This window comes from Schistocerca cancellata, chromosome 1, assembly GCF_023864275.1.
Source record: "Schistocerca cancellata isolate TAMUIC-IGC-003103 chromosome 1, iqSchCanc2.1, whole genome shotgun sequence".
Classification (NCBI taxonomy): Eukaryota; Metazoa; Arthropoda; class Insecta; order Orthoptera; family Acrididae; genus Schistocerca; species Schistocerca cancellata.
The window spans coordinates 878,320,685-878,335,613 of NC_064626.1; the positions used below are offsets into that span (position 1 = coordinate 878,320,685).

The 14,929-nt window shown below is 45.2% G+C and overlaps 1 protein-coding gene and 1 pseudogene across 1 annotated transcript in view; one reads left to right on the forward strand and one right to left on the reverse strand.

Moving 5' to 3' along the window:
- Positions 1 to 14,929, reverse strand: part of LOC126190385 (cytochrome P450 6k1-like) — a 173,869-nt gene that overhangs the window by 58,762 nt on the left and 100,178 nt on the right. The window contains exons 5-7 of the mRNA XM_049931018.1: positions 14,246 to 14,383; positions 3,773 to 4,070; positions 1,931 to 2,152 (exon numbers count right to left, since the gene is read on the reverse strand). Coding sequence (XP_049786975.1) covers positions 1,931 to 2,152; positions 3,773 to 4,070; positions 14,246 to 14,383 — 658 coding nt within the window. The remainder of the gene's footprint in view (positions 1 to 1,930; positions 2,153 to 3,772; positions 4,071 to 14,245; positions 14,384 to 14,929) is intronic.
- Positions 11,658 to 11,775, forward strand: LOC126100497 (5S ribosomal RNA; annotated as a pseudogene).

The window sequence follows — 14,929 nt, forward strand, 5'->3', positions numbered from 1 at the left end:
AGTAAGCAGGATCACCATAAGTATGCATCTATCCTTGTGGAACATGTCCATTCCTACATGTAGTTTTGTTCTTCCTCGACACAATAGCATCTACCAGCAGAACAATGCAACGTGTCACACAGTTCGCAGTGTACGTGCGTGGTTCGTAGAGCACCAGAATGAGTTTACCGTGCTCTACTAGTCACGAAATTCCTCGGATTTAGACCCAATCGAGAAACTGTGAGCCCACCTCGATCGTCCTGTTTGCAACATGGTTCAAAATAGTTCAAATAGCTCTGAGCATAGCTCTGAGTATACTCGATTTTTAGCAAATTTCTCTTTTTCATAAAGGCTTTTCTTGCTATTGTCAATCTGCATTTTATATTGCGTCTACTTAGGCCAACGTCAGTTATTTTGCCGTCGAAATAACATAACTTGTCTACTACTTTTAGTGTCTCTGTAATTACCATAGCATCTCCTGATTTAACTCGACACAACTCTATTACCATTTCACTGTTGTTCATACTCATCTTGTAATGTCTTTTGAAGACTAGTTCGTGTTTCTTGCGTCCACATTCCTGCATTATTTTCCGAGGGTTGGAACTTTAATATTGGCAACTATTTATTTACAACTCGTACAAAATAGATCCGTGTTTCAAAGTTTTACTGACTTTCAAAGTAGTCACCAGCTTTGTGTATAGCCCGTTGCCAGCTATGTGGAAGTCGTAGGATACTCTTAGCAGTGCCAGTTGTGTTGACAGTTCGACCGGCGCGGTCTATTGCCCGACGAATTTGTAGCAGTTCTGAAGCGAATGCCGCGAAGTGCTTCCTTCAGTTTAGAAATCGAGTTGGACTCACGAGGGCTTAAGTCAGGGGAGTGCAGCAGGTGGTATAGCACTTAGCAGCCCAATGAGTCAAACAAATCGGTAACAAAATGGTTCAAATGGCTCTAAGCACTATGGAATTTAACATCTGAGGTCATCAGTCCTGTAGACTTAGAACTAGTTAAACCTAACTAACCTAAGGACATCACACACATTAATGCTCGAGGCAGGATTCGAACCTGCGAGCGTAGAATCAGTAACAGCTTGCACTGTACGTGCTTGAGCATTGTCCTGCAAAATGATGGTCAGGTCCTGCAGAAAGTGTCATCACTTCTATCTCTATGCTGTTCATTTTTGAAACACAACCTACGACCACTTTAGAAAAATGGTTCAAATGGCTCTGAGCACTATGGGACTTAACTTAGCTGAGGTCATCAGTCCCCTAGAACTTCGAACTACTTAAACCTAACTAACCTAAGGACATCACACACATCCATGCCCGAGACAGGATTTGAACCTGCGACCGTAGCGATCGCGCGGTTCCCGACTGAAGCGCCTAGAACCGCTCGGCCATCCCGGCCGGCGGACCAGCTTAGAGACAGAAGTGATGACACTTTCTGCAGGACCTGACCATCATTTTGCAGGACAATGTTCAAGCACGTACAGTGCAAGCTGTTACAGATTTGATTGACTGCTGGAGCTGCTAAGAGCTATATCTCCTTACTGCACTCCCCTGACTTAATCCCTCGTGAGTTCAACTCGATTTCTAAAGTGATGGAAACACTTCACGGCATTCGCTTCAGAACTGCTACAAATTACTTTGAAGATCAGTAAAACTTTGAAACACGTATCTATTTTCTACGAGCTGTATATTAATAGTTGCCACTATTAAAGTTCCAACCCTCGTAGAAGTAACAACGTTTTCTGTGTCGACTGTTATTAGATGCTTTTATTTACGATTGCGATTCGGCCTTTTGTGCCATTGTCTAGTGACAGATCACTATGAAGTGCACCAATGCATAATCGTTTCTTTTAAGATGTGCTGTGTTCCCTAATGCTGGTAAGTCCAGTTACGATATAGTGTGACAGGTTTCAAGGTACGAGACTGCGCAGTGTGGGCTACTCACCGGAGATGACCATGTCGAGGTAGCGCATGTCGTGGATCACGCTGTAGGAGAAGCGGCCGCCGGCGCGCTGCAGGTGGTCTCGGATCTCGTTGCGCAGGCGCGTCTGCAGGTCCGGCTGCAGCGCCAGCTCGTACAGGCAGAACGTCATCGTCGACGACGACGTCTCGAAGCCCGCCACGAAGAAGATGGCCGCCTGCGCCAGCAGGTCGTCACCCGAGAAATCTGCACACGTCATGCCAACAGAATCTGCTCAAGCTGCGCGCAAAACGTAGAGCTAAGAGCACACCTGAGAGTTTTTGCTCTCGGAGAGCTTTTGCGAGTAAATACGCGTCGCGTAAACAGCGCCGAAAGTCAGCTCGCCGGCAGTGTCCTAGAATAGGCCAAGATCTAATGGCGCTCTGCGAGTTTAGATTTCTCGTGTAGATTTCTCAGAGTTATACACATTCTCCGTCAAGCTTGCCAGTTTCTACCTCCGCCGCTACCATTAAAGTAGCTCAACCTGCCGCGACGGCGACACAAGAGTACATTTGCACTGAAGCACAGTGGTTAAGGCAGGCCAACTTGGGTTTCCGCAAGCGTGGCGAGCTTCACGGGACCCGTTCAGCTTGCTGCGTCTTTCGCCTGCCAGGGAGTTGTGCTATCAATCCTACGCGCTGGCATGACCGCAGGAACATTGCATCGTACTTCTGAACAACACAGGCACACCGGGGAAGCAGCTTTCACTTAAAGTGTCTCCCCTGTACGGGAATATGGATAATGAATGTACGAGTGCAGGTTGTTGACACATGATTGATGACATGGGGAAATTTGAGTCTGGCCTTGGGTCGTTCATACGTTATGGCGACCGTTCGTGAAAGCCTGAAATCCGGGTTCCAGTCCCAGTCCAGCACAAATTTTCACTGTTCATGTTGTATATTAACCGAGGGCCTAGAAACGACGGAGAGGCTCCGTCCCGGCCGCAGCCGCAGTGGTCCACAACCCCACGACGACTACCGCAGTCCACTTCACCCCTCCGTCGTCCCACACCCCCAGGGTTATTGTGCTGTTCGGCCTCCAGTTGCCTCCCCCCCCCCCCTCCCCTCCCAGGGAACGTCTCACACTAGACGAGTGTAACCCATATGTTTGCGTGGTAGAGTAATGGTGGTGTACGCTTACGTGGAGATCTTGTTAGCGCAGCAATCGCCGACATAGTGTAGCTGAGGCGGAATAAGGGGAACCGGGGAACCAGCCCGCATTCGCCGAGGCAGATGGAAAACTGCCTAAAAACCACCCACAGACTGGGCGGCTCACCGGACCTCGACACAAGTCCGCCGGGCGGATTCGTGCCGGGAACCAGGCGCTCCTTCCCAATCCGGAAAGCCGTGTGTTAGACCGCACGGCTAACCGGGCGGGCTAAGAATGACCTTAGTGTTTTAGTGAGATGGGTGAAATAATTTTTATCTTATGTGAAGAACTATTGTAAATTTGTATCGCCGCATTTGTAATGGAATTTTTATAAGCTGATGTCCTTATTGACTGGACATTTTTGCTTTAAAACATATCCAGTTCTTATTTATGTATACAGAACAACATGACTATCATATGGCCAATGTAGGAAATGTGCGTTTTAATGCACGTAATGTAGGAATTTTATACGCGCCCATTTCGTAAACAGTGTGATTTAAGAACTAGAAACATCCAACAACTGCTGCTGGAGCGCGTTGCGATCGCGTATACCACCCTGGAGCACACTTTACGTATGCACAAGTCGCATCGGGCACGTTGAAGTCGGCAGGCTCAACGTTGACGTTCGCAAGCACGGTCCGAGTGCCGACGGCTTAAGACTGTGCGTTTGGTACGTACCGAACTTCCTCCTGAGGACGTCTTCATCCGCGTCGCTGACGGGCAGCGCCAGTGCAGCGTCGCCGTCTTCCGGGCCGTCTGCGGCGTCGTCGGCGTCGCGCTGTATGGAGCCCTGGTTCTTGAGCTGGATCAGGTGGTCGATGAGGTCGTTGCGCAGCGGCGCGCCCGCGGCCGCGCCCTTCTCGCGGGCCGTCAGCGTCTCCCAGAAGACGCGCCGCAGGAACTCGTTGGTCTCCTTCTGCAGGTACACGCAGCGCAGCAGGCGGGACAGGTACGGCGTGAAGAAGAACACCAGCACCTGCCGAGCACAACGCTGTCACTGCTGGGCGACAACCTCATTTCATTTTATTCGTTGCCAGAGTTGTAAAAATTATCAGCACTTTCACCTTCAAAAAGCAGTGACAGGATCTCTAACAGAAGATTTGCAGCGGAAATAAAATTATTTGGGCGCCAACAAACGCCTCGTACGAAGCCCACGCCTTCCAACATAAAGCCCTACGTCACAATGAGGTGCCAAACGTCATGGGATAACGATATGCACATATACAGATGGCGGTAGTATCGCGTACACAAGGAATAAAAGGGGAAGTGCATTGGCTGAGATGTCATTCGTTCTCAGGTGATTCGTGTGAAAAGGTGCCCGACGTGATTACAGCCGTACGGCGGTAAGTAACAGACTTTGAGCGCGGAGTGGTAGTTGGAGCTAGACGCATGGGACGTTCCATTTCGGAATCGAAAACCTGATAGAAGCCGACCTCGGGGAAGATCAGTTTGGATTCCGTAGAAATATTGGAACACTTGAGGCAATACTGACCCTACGACTTATCTTAGAAGCTAGATTAAGAAAAGGTAAACCTACATTTCTAGCATTTGTAGACTTAGAGAAAGTTTTTGACAATGTTGACTGGAATACTCTCTTTCAAATTCTAAAGATGGCAGGGGTAAAATACAGGGAGCGAAAGGCTATTTACAATTTGTACAGAAACCAGATGGCAGTTACAAGAGTTGAGGTGCATGAAAGGGAAGCAGTGGTTGGGAAGGGAGTAAGACAGGGTTGTAGCATCTCCCCGATGTTACTCAATCTGTATATTGAGCAAGCAGTAAAGGAAACAAAAGAAAAATTCGGAGTAGGTATTAAAATCCATGGAGAAGAATTAAACTTTGAGGTTCGCCGATGACATTGTAATTCTGTCAGAGACAGCAAAGGACTTAGAAGAGCAGTTGAACGGAATGGACAGTGTCTTGAAAGGAGGATATAAGATGAACACCAACAAAATCAAAACGAGGATAATGGAATGTAGTCGAATTAAGTCGGGTGATGCTGAGGGAATTAGATTAGGAAATGAGACACTTAAAGTAGTAAAGGAGTTTTGCTATTTGGGGAGCAAAATAACTGATGATGGTCGAAGTCTAAAATGTGGACTGGCAATGGCAAGGAAAGCGTTTGTGAAGAAGAGAAATTTGTTGACATCGAGTATAGATTTAAGTATCAGGAAGACGTTTCTGAAAGTATTCGTATGGAGTGTAGCCATGTATGGAAGTGAAACATGGACGATAAATAATTTGGACAAGAAGAGAATAGAAGCTTTCGAAATGTGGTGGTACAGAAGAATGCTGAAGATTAGATGGGTAGATCACATAACTAATGAGGAGGTATTGAATAGAATAGGGGAGAAGAGGAGTTTGTGGCACAACTTGACTAGAAGAAGGGATCGGTTGGTAGGACATGTTCTGAGGCATCAAAGGATCACCAATTTAGTATTGGAGGGCAGCGTGGAGGGTAAAAATCGTAGAGGAAGACCAAGAGATGAATACACTAACCAATTTCAGAAGGATGTAGGCTGCAGTACATACTGGGAGATGAAGCAGCTTGCACAGGATAGAGTAGTATGGAGAGCTGCATCAAACCAGTCTCAGGACTGAAGACCACAACAACAACAACAACCTCTCACCACGGAAAACTCAGTGGCCGATAGCCTTCCCCCAACGACCGAGAGCAGCGCCGTTTGCGTGTAGTTGTCAGTACCAACAGACAAGCAACACTGTGTGAAATAACCGCACAAATCAATGTGGAACGTACGACCAATTTATCCATTACGACAGTGCGTCGAAATTTGGTGTTAATGTTCTATACCACCAGGTGACCGAGGCGAATGCCTTTGCTAACAGCACGACATCGCCTGCAGGGCCTCTCCCGGACTCTTGATCATGTAAAAATGCTACACTGACCGAGAAAAATAAAATAAAATTGCTTTTCCAGTCTGAGACATTTCCAATCTGAGACACAAAGTTAAGACTCCACTGTACAATAACCTGACCAAACGGCCTCTGTGCTGGACTGCTTGAGTATGGGCAAAGTCGGATAAATGTATGAAATAAACAAGAAAATAATCCTTTACATGTTCATAGTTGGGCAAGTCGAAGAAACAGTGTATTAAAAAGTCAACAAGAAATTTACAAGTGCGTGGAGAAAATTGCACGAGGCATAAGAAAAATAAGAATTATTCTCTAAGGGCACTTAATAAGTCCTAATACTTTACCGGAACAAATTTTTAATATAATTTATCTAAGATCTAGAACAAACAAGAAGTAGGTCTGAAAAACAAAAATGAACAAAATATGGGACCAAATAATAGAAGATGAGTCAGCTCCAGGAATATCCAAAAAGAATAGAACGAAAATGAACTGAGCAGAGGAAAAGAGAAAGGTTACGAGGCAACAAATCCTCAAATACTAGTAACACAATAAGTCCTGACATGGGGTTACTTTTTGTGGCTCCAATAAAACGCAAAACAAGCGAAAATTATGTCTCTGTAAGACATTGGTTTCAAATCATTAGTTAATATCAGGCAATGGCGTACATGAGGTTCATGACTTATACCATTTCAGTGTTCAGCTGGAATTTTTTGAGTAAACGAACGAAAACCTTTTTAGCGTGATTGTATCAGGAAACAGTCCTGTACCCTACGGATTAGAGAAATGGCTCTGAGCACTATGGGACTTAACATCTGAAGTAATCAGTCCCTTAGAAATACTTAAACCTAACTAACCTAAGGACATCACACACATCCATGCCCGAAGCAGGATTCGAACTTTCGACCGTAGCAGACGCGCGGTTCCGGACTGAAGCGCCTAGAACCGCTCGGCCACCGCGACCGGCTGCGTATTAAGGGTTCTACACATTTTTGCGACGGCGCTCAACGCAAAAGGAAGGTGCTCAGAAAGCTGGTGGGGTAAGAATTATTTTCTTGGCTCAACAAATGGAGTTTCTGATTACCAAATCGCTATGCAGTGTGTCATATAGCCACGGGTGTGACAGTGTTGATAGAGTACTATATGTGGGCACTAACATTCGACTCCTCGATTCTTCTCTCATAATAAAAGCAAAGGAAGTGTGGTACGGCATTGTTGGAGACCCCAAAGGGGTTCAGCCGCGTAACGGGGAAGGACTTTTCTCCTGCGCACCACAGTAATCAATAAACCGCAAACTAAATTATGGTGAATGGCAGAGAGTACTTCTGGCACCACTATCTGTATCCCCCGCCTCTCTCCCTTCCTCCCCCCCTCCCCCCCCCCCCTACTTTCCCTGTTCTGTTCTTGAATGGCGCTTGGAAAGTATGTCGGTAAACCTCGGATTTTCTCGTTGTGGTCATTTCGCGAAACGTATGTGGGAGGAAGTAATATATTTTCCGAATATTTCAGAAATTTTTTGTCATGGAATTTCAATAGCAAGTGTATCCATAATGCGTAACGCCTCTTGTAGCGTCTGCCGATAAAGTTTGTTGAGCATCTCTGTAACGCTCTGGCGCCGATTTAACATCCCGCTCTTCGTTAGATCTTGTCTATCTCTTCTATTAATCAAACATGTTAAGGGTACCAGACAGATGAGTAATACTCAAGAGTCCGTTAAACTTTTGTAAGCCAGTTCTTTCGTGGATGAATTACAATTCCTTTTCTCTATACGAATGTCAGCCTGGCATCTGCTTTTCCTACTTTTTGTTTTATGTGATCTTTTCAGTTTAGGTTGCTCCGGATGGTTAGTCCTAGATATTTCACAAAAGTTGCTGTTTCAAATGACTCGTCAATGCAGTTCTACAGATGGATTTCTTTACCTATTTATGCGTAATATGTGAAATTTGTTTACGTTCTGTGTCAACTACCAGTCATCAGTCCTCTGTACCTCTACATCTACATGATTACTCTGCAATTCAAAATTAAGTGCCTGGCAGAGGGTTCACCGAACCACCTTCAAGCTACTTCTCTCCGTTCCACTCTCGAACAGCGCGCTGGAAGAACGAACACTTAAATCTTGCTGTGCGACCTCTGATTTCTCTTATTGGATTATGACGATCATTCCACCCTATATAGTTTCAGACTCTGAAGAGAAAGTTGGTAACTGAAATTTCATGACAAGATCCTGCCGCAACGAAAAACGCCTTTGTTTTAATGATTGCCACCCCACTTCACGTATCATGTCCGTGGCGCTAACTTCTGTATTTCGCGATAGTACAAAACGAGTTGCACTTCTTTAAACTTTTTCGATGACCTCCGTCGATCCTATCCGATGTGCATCCAACATCTCACAGTTCCAACTTATGTTATTCGTTATTACGATTTCTAAGTATTTATTTGATTTTACAGCCTTTAGAATCGTGTGATTTATCGTGTAACTGAAATTTACCGGATTCCTTTTGGTAATCATGTGGATGACTTCACGCTTTTCATATTTTCAGTCAATTTCCCGTTTTCGCACCATACAGATATCTTGTCTAAGTCTTTCTGCAATTTGTTTTGCTCGTCTGATGACTTTATAAGACTTTAAATGACATAATCATCTCCAAACAATCTAAAAGTCCTACTCAGATTGTCTCCTAAATCGTTTATGAAGATCATGAACAGCACAGGGCCTATAACACTTACTCGGGGAACGCCAGATATTACTTCTGCTTTAATCGATGACTTTCGTGAGTTACTACGAGCTGTGACCCTTGTGGCAGGAAATCACGTACCCAGTCCCACAACTGAGACAATAGTCCATAAACGGGCAATTTAATTAGAAGTAGCTTGTGAGGTATGGTGTCAAAAGCCTTCTGTAAATCTAAAAATATGGAATCGGTTTGATATCGTCTGTCAATATTACTCACTACTTTGTGACAATAAAGAGCTAGTTGTGTTTCAGAAGGTCAATATTTCCTGAATGCATGTCAGCTGTTTGTCAATGAATTGTTTTCCTCGAGATATCTCATAATGATCGAACGCGGTATATGTTCCAAACTCTTACTGCAAATTGACGTTAGTGACATGGGTCTGTAATTTAGCGGACTAGTCCTATTTTCTCTCTTGGGTATCGATGTGACTTCTCTTCTTCTACTCTAGGTTACTTATGTTGGCAGTTGTTTTTGGTTCGAATTTTGGAATATTTACTGAGTCTACTTTGGTAAAGGAATTTCGGAAAACCGTATATGGTAACTCTGAGTTAGTGGCACTATCATCACCATTATTATCGCGCAGTGAATGCATTGACTGTGTATTGCCGCTGGTGTACTTTAGAAACGGCTAGAATCTCTGGATTTCCTGCCAGATTTCGAGACAGAGTTTCTTTGTGGAAACCGCAAATCGCTACAGTCCTCTGCTGTCGCTAACTTCTTACAGAAAACCGCATCATCTACAAATACCCACATCGAACTTCCACCGCTATCTGCTAGATCAGTTACATACATTGTAATCAGTAACCACCGTATCACATTTTTTGTGGTACTTCTGAAATAACTTTATATTTAAATGGTTCAAATGGCTCTGAGCACTATGGGACTTAACATCTGAGGTCATCAGTCCCCTAGAACTCAGAACTACTTAAACCTAACTAACCTAAGGGCATCACACACATCCATGCCGGAGGCAGGATTCGAACCTGCGACCGTAGCAGTCGCACGGTTCCGAACTGAAGCGCCTAGAACCGCTCGGCCACAGCGGCCATCTAACCACTAAATCTGAGGGGTGGTGCGATGCGGAGTTTCCCTTGTAAGTAACAATATTTTCCTACCTTTCTAAACATTCCTCGTAACGCCGGTAGTCAAAAATGCTATAGCAGCTTTATGTTCACTGATGCCCTCCTCTGTGTTAACTAAGTTCAGGTTCTTTTGTTGGTGGAATGTAGTAAACGAACGGCAAACCGGCGTCCTCAACAGCTTGACTGTGACGTAATCTCCTGGTGGACATGACATCATTCCGCGATAGAAGGGATTTGCCAATTACACGCAGCGGAGGTCCGTACCACGCACCATTATGCTGCTGCGGAATCTCTGCTGACAATGGCATCTTAAAATTTTACCATGTTGTGTGCTTTAGGATGTAATCATGATATATGTTCAGCTTTAGTAAAGTAATCTGCTTTGAATATTACCTGGCCGAGACATGTCCACACACCTGGAACCTTCATGGCGACGCCATGTTTGTCAAACCATCTAAGATATAGTATATGCAGTTAGTAGCATGTACATTCCGTATTTACAGAGAAAAATTGAGCGTTTCGTGAAACCTCCGAGAAGCTGACTGCTGTAACTAGTTGTTTCGACGGTTGCCAAAATATTTCAGAGAAATGATTAAAACAGTTTGGCTGTGGATGTTTAGTGATTTTGGCTAAGGATGTTTAGTCATCTCTTGCTCAGTGTGCAAAGAGAAATCCACAGTCGCATGTATGTCAGTAATTTCTGTGCTCTATATCCTCCAACTTGAATTAGTTCTCAGAATTTCGACACAGTCGCTGTCATAAAGTCAAAAAAAAATGGGAAAATACCCTGACTCGACAGTGTCCGCACAGAAGTCTTGCAGTAACTAGCGCCTCAGGTCGTGTCCTACGTGACGATATTCTACTCCCCGTTCCGATGCCCTTCATGGAAAGCCATCCTGAGCTCACATTTTAGCAAGATAATGCCCACCCGCCCGCATACGGCTCGATTTTCTACTGCCTGTCTTCGTACTTGACAAACTTTACCTCGGGCAGCAAGGTTGCCGGATCTCTTCCCATTTGAAAATGTTTGGGGCTTTATGGACAGGGCCCTCCAAGCAGCTCTGGATTTTGACGATGTGACGCGCCACTTGGACAGAATATGGCGCGGTAGCCCTCGGCGGTACTCTATCTATCAGTGCCAAGCGGAATAACTACTTGTATAAGGGCCAAAAGTGGACTAAAGCGTTATTGACTTGCTGAGTTTGTGAAGCTCTTTCTCTTGAACAAATCATCCAATTTATTAGAAATTGTTATCATTTGTTTGTCTGTGTATGTACATCACATCTGCCGATTTCCGTCTCATTCGGATAATTCCTTCATGGTACGTCTGTTTCTTAGAGTGTATTTTCCTATTTTCTGTTCTACTGTTAGCAAAATCAGTAGCATGAATAATTTTTTACTTTTACAATATTAAAATACATTTGAGCAAAAGTTCCTCATTTTCCTTATTTTGTATATATGTTGTTGTGGTCTTCAGTTCAGACAGAGACTGGTTTGATGCAGCTCTCCATGCTAACATTCAAGATATATTGTATATTGGAACTGTGATTGAATGTCATGTGTGTACGTCGTGTTGTTTTTGAAACTAGGGTTGCGCATCAGCGAGCTATCAAGTTTTTGCATTTAGTAAATAAAAGGTCAGATACCCTGAGATTTCAGGTAATCAAAAAATTTCCGCTGTAAATCCCGGATGTATATGCTACATACATAATTCCGCAAAATCCTGAAAATGGTAAAAAGACGCTCTAAGCCGTAAAACGACGCACCACGAAGAGATTATCCGAAAGGGACGGAAATCGGTAGATGCGCTGTACATGTACAGACGAAGAAATGATTATAATGTCAGAAAAATTGGATGACTTATCCAAGTTAAGGGCCAACGGCCTTGCCGCAGTGGTAGCACCGGTTCCTGCCAGATCACCGAAGTTAAGCGCTGTTGGGCTGGGCTAGCACTCGGACGGATGACCATCTGGTCTGCCGAGCGCTGTTGGCAAGCGGGGTGCACTCAGCCCTTGTGAGGCAAACTGAGGAGCTAATTGATTGAGAAATAGCGGCTCCAGTCTCGTAAACTGACATATGGCCGGGAAAGCGGTGTGTTGACCACGTGCCCCTCCATATCCGCATCCAGTGACGCTTGTGGTCTGAGGATGACACGGCGGCCGGTCGGTACCATTGGGCCTTCATGGCCTGTTCGGATGGAGTTTTATCCAAGATAAAGAGCGTCGCAAATCGAGCAACTGAAGCCATTCCAGACACGTCTTCGACCTGGAATCTCATTGGCTGGAGTAAAATCATCTGCAGTGATGAGCCCCATTTCGAACTGAGCCCCGATCACCAGCGAAGACATGTCTCCAGGCGGCTCGGACGGCCGTGGGATAGCAACCTGACGTCGCCCGCCACAGTGGTGGTGGTCTGAGGAGCCGCTTCTTTTCATAGCAGGACCTTTTGGTTGTCACCCGCTGAACCCTTACAGCACACTGGTACTTCGAAGATAATCTACACCCCATTTTGTTGCCCTTCATGGCATGGGCTTACATTTTAGCAATGAAATCCCCCCCCCCTGACCCCACAAACGCGACTAGAATTTCTCTTCTTGTCTTAGTGCTTGCCAAACCCTAGTTTGGCCAGAGAGGTCGGCGGATCTCTTCCCAGTTGAGAACGTTTGGAGCATTATGGGCATGGCCCTCCAGCCAGCTCGAGATTTTGACTGTCTAACGCGCCAACTGGACAGAATTTTGCACGAAAACTCTCGGGAGGACATCCAACAGCTCTATAAATCAATGCCAATCCGAATTAGTGCTTCCTCCATAAGACAAACACGTTATTGTCTTGCTGAATATGTCAAGCTCTAACTCTTGAATAAATCATCGAATTTTTCTGAAATTGTCTGTACATGTACATCACATCTACCGATTTTCGTCCCAGTCCGTTAATTCCTTCGTGGTGCGTCCTTTTATTGTCTTAGATTGTAGATGACATCGTTGGAGATGTAAAGATCCTACATCTACATGGATACTCTGTAAATCACACTTAAGTGTCTCGCAGAACGAGGATAGCCATAGGGTACCATGATGCGTGGGGAAGGGCGATTTCTTGCTGGAACAGCTGGAACACTTCTGAAGATGAATAAGTTGCCTGGAAATTTACTAGGCAGTCTGTGTTACTTGGGTAATATTTGGAGGAGATTCAAAATCGTAGGAGAGGGCACCCCACCGCGTGACCCCAAATGATCTGGGAGTGTGCAGCCTGTAATATCTTCATATTTACACTTACCAGTTGAAATGTGTGCGCGTTTTTGTTACTGAACAATACTCGACTCGGAAAGGCAAGTGTTCATGCCGTCGTTTTTGGGGTGTTACTGGGATGCGACAGAAAGAATGCAGAGAGAAAATTTGTATTGCAACGTGAGAGGATGCCACACTTATTAATGACACGTCATTTCTCTGGATGAGATAGAGAGGGACCCGAGACTCACACTTGCTCGAGGTCGGAAGCCAGATGTCTTCCAGACTCTTCCTATCACTCGTACGTCCAATATCCACAATGCTTCCATTGTTACTGCCGTAATGACCCAAACGTCGGTCAGTTCACCGAATGAGCAGCCTGTCATCCTGATGTGTCTTGTCTCAAACTGTCTGTTGATCGGGTAGCTGCAAAATCTGCCTCTGGACAACTGTACTACTACGACATGACTCTCCGTCACTCATTTTGGAGTACACACCGAAGATATTTTAACACAAACAATCATCACCTAACGCTTTCAATGTTTTTTTTAATGTTTACCACGTGACAGGGTCTGCAAGTTTATAAAGACGACGTCCGACCACAGCATACAGGGCGGCAAGCTGAAGTCTTCCGTGTAGAACGGAGACCGACTTGTTTGCTGCCTGACAACCAGGCGTATGGCTAATCAAACGCATCTGACAGGTCATGGCTAGGCAGTTGTCATGGCGGTGTCATGTTGCAGTGAAGTAACTGACTGGCAGACAACACTCTCATCTGAAGACATCACGTTTACTTGATTTTGTTCTTGCTTTTTCTTTGTGCAGTTTGCACTGGGAAACGTTTTTCTAAGCGGAACGGGCGATAAGAGAAGAATATTGAAGTCTTCATTCATTGCATTCCAACAACAGCAGAATAATAACACATAAAATTAATTATGTCCTCTGAAGTGAATGAAAGGATCGGTGAGAGTGAAATCAATGAAGGTGCAGTGACATAAAATACTGACTTCAGTGCAAACTATTCATATATGCTGAGATTGAAATGCTATCAATCTATAGTGACAGCTGAAAATTTGTACCAGGGCGAACCCAACCCATGATTTGCACATCCTGAGAAGCGCAAAATACGGGTTTAGAGTCCCGGTTTAGCGGGGGAAAAAAAAAAATATTTGAGTTGGAAATCTGTTGTAACTTAAAAAAGAAAACGAAATACAAAGAAACAAAAGCCTTGAGACATACCTCGAGCGACCTGTGAATGCCGTATTCGAAGGTCTTCTTGCCGAGCTCGCGGAACTCTGCGTCCGGGTTGCCCACCGAGTTGCTGGAGATGCCGAAAGCGCAGCTGTTGATCACGTCCGTAGTGCAACGGGCTGTCACCTGCAACGTTGTTAAGTGCCACACTCATATTGTACACTTTTAACACAATTTTTTGTAACTTCCTGGCAGATTAAAACTGTGTGCCGGACCGAGACTCGGACTCGGGACCTTTGCCTTTCACGGGCAAGTGCTCTACCAACAGAGCTACCCAAGCACGACTCACGCCCGAGTTCGAGTCTCGGTCCGGCACACAGTTTTAATCTGCCAGAAAGTTTCATATCAGCGCACACTCCGCTGCAGAGTGAAAATCTCATTCTGGAAACATACCCCAGGCTGTGGCTAAGCCATGTCTCCGCAGTATCCTTTCTTTCAGGAGTGCTAGTTCTGCAAGGTTCACAGAAGAGCTTCTGTGAAGTTTGGAAGGTAGGAGGCGACATACTGGCGGAATTAAAGCTGTGAGGACGGGGCGTGAGTCGTGCTTGGGTAGCTCAGTTGGTAGAGCACTTGCCCGCGAAAGGCAAAGGTCCCGAGTTCGAGTTTCAGTCCGGCACACAGTTTTAATCTGCCAGGAAGTTTCATATCAGCGCACACTCCACTGCAGAGTAA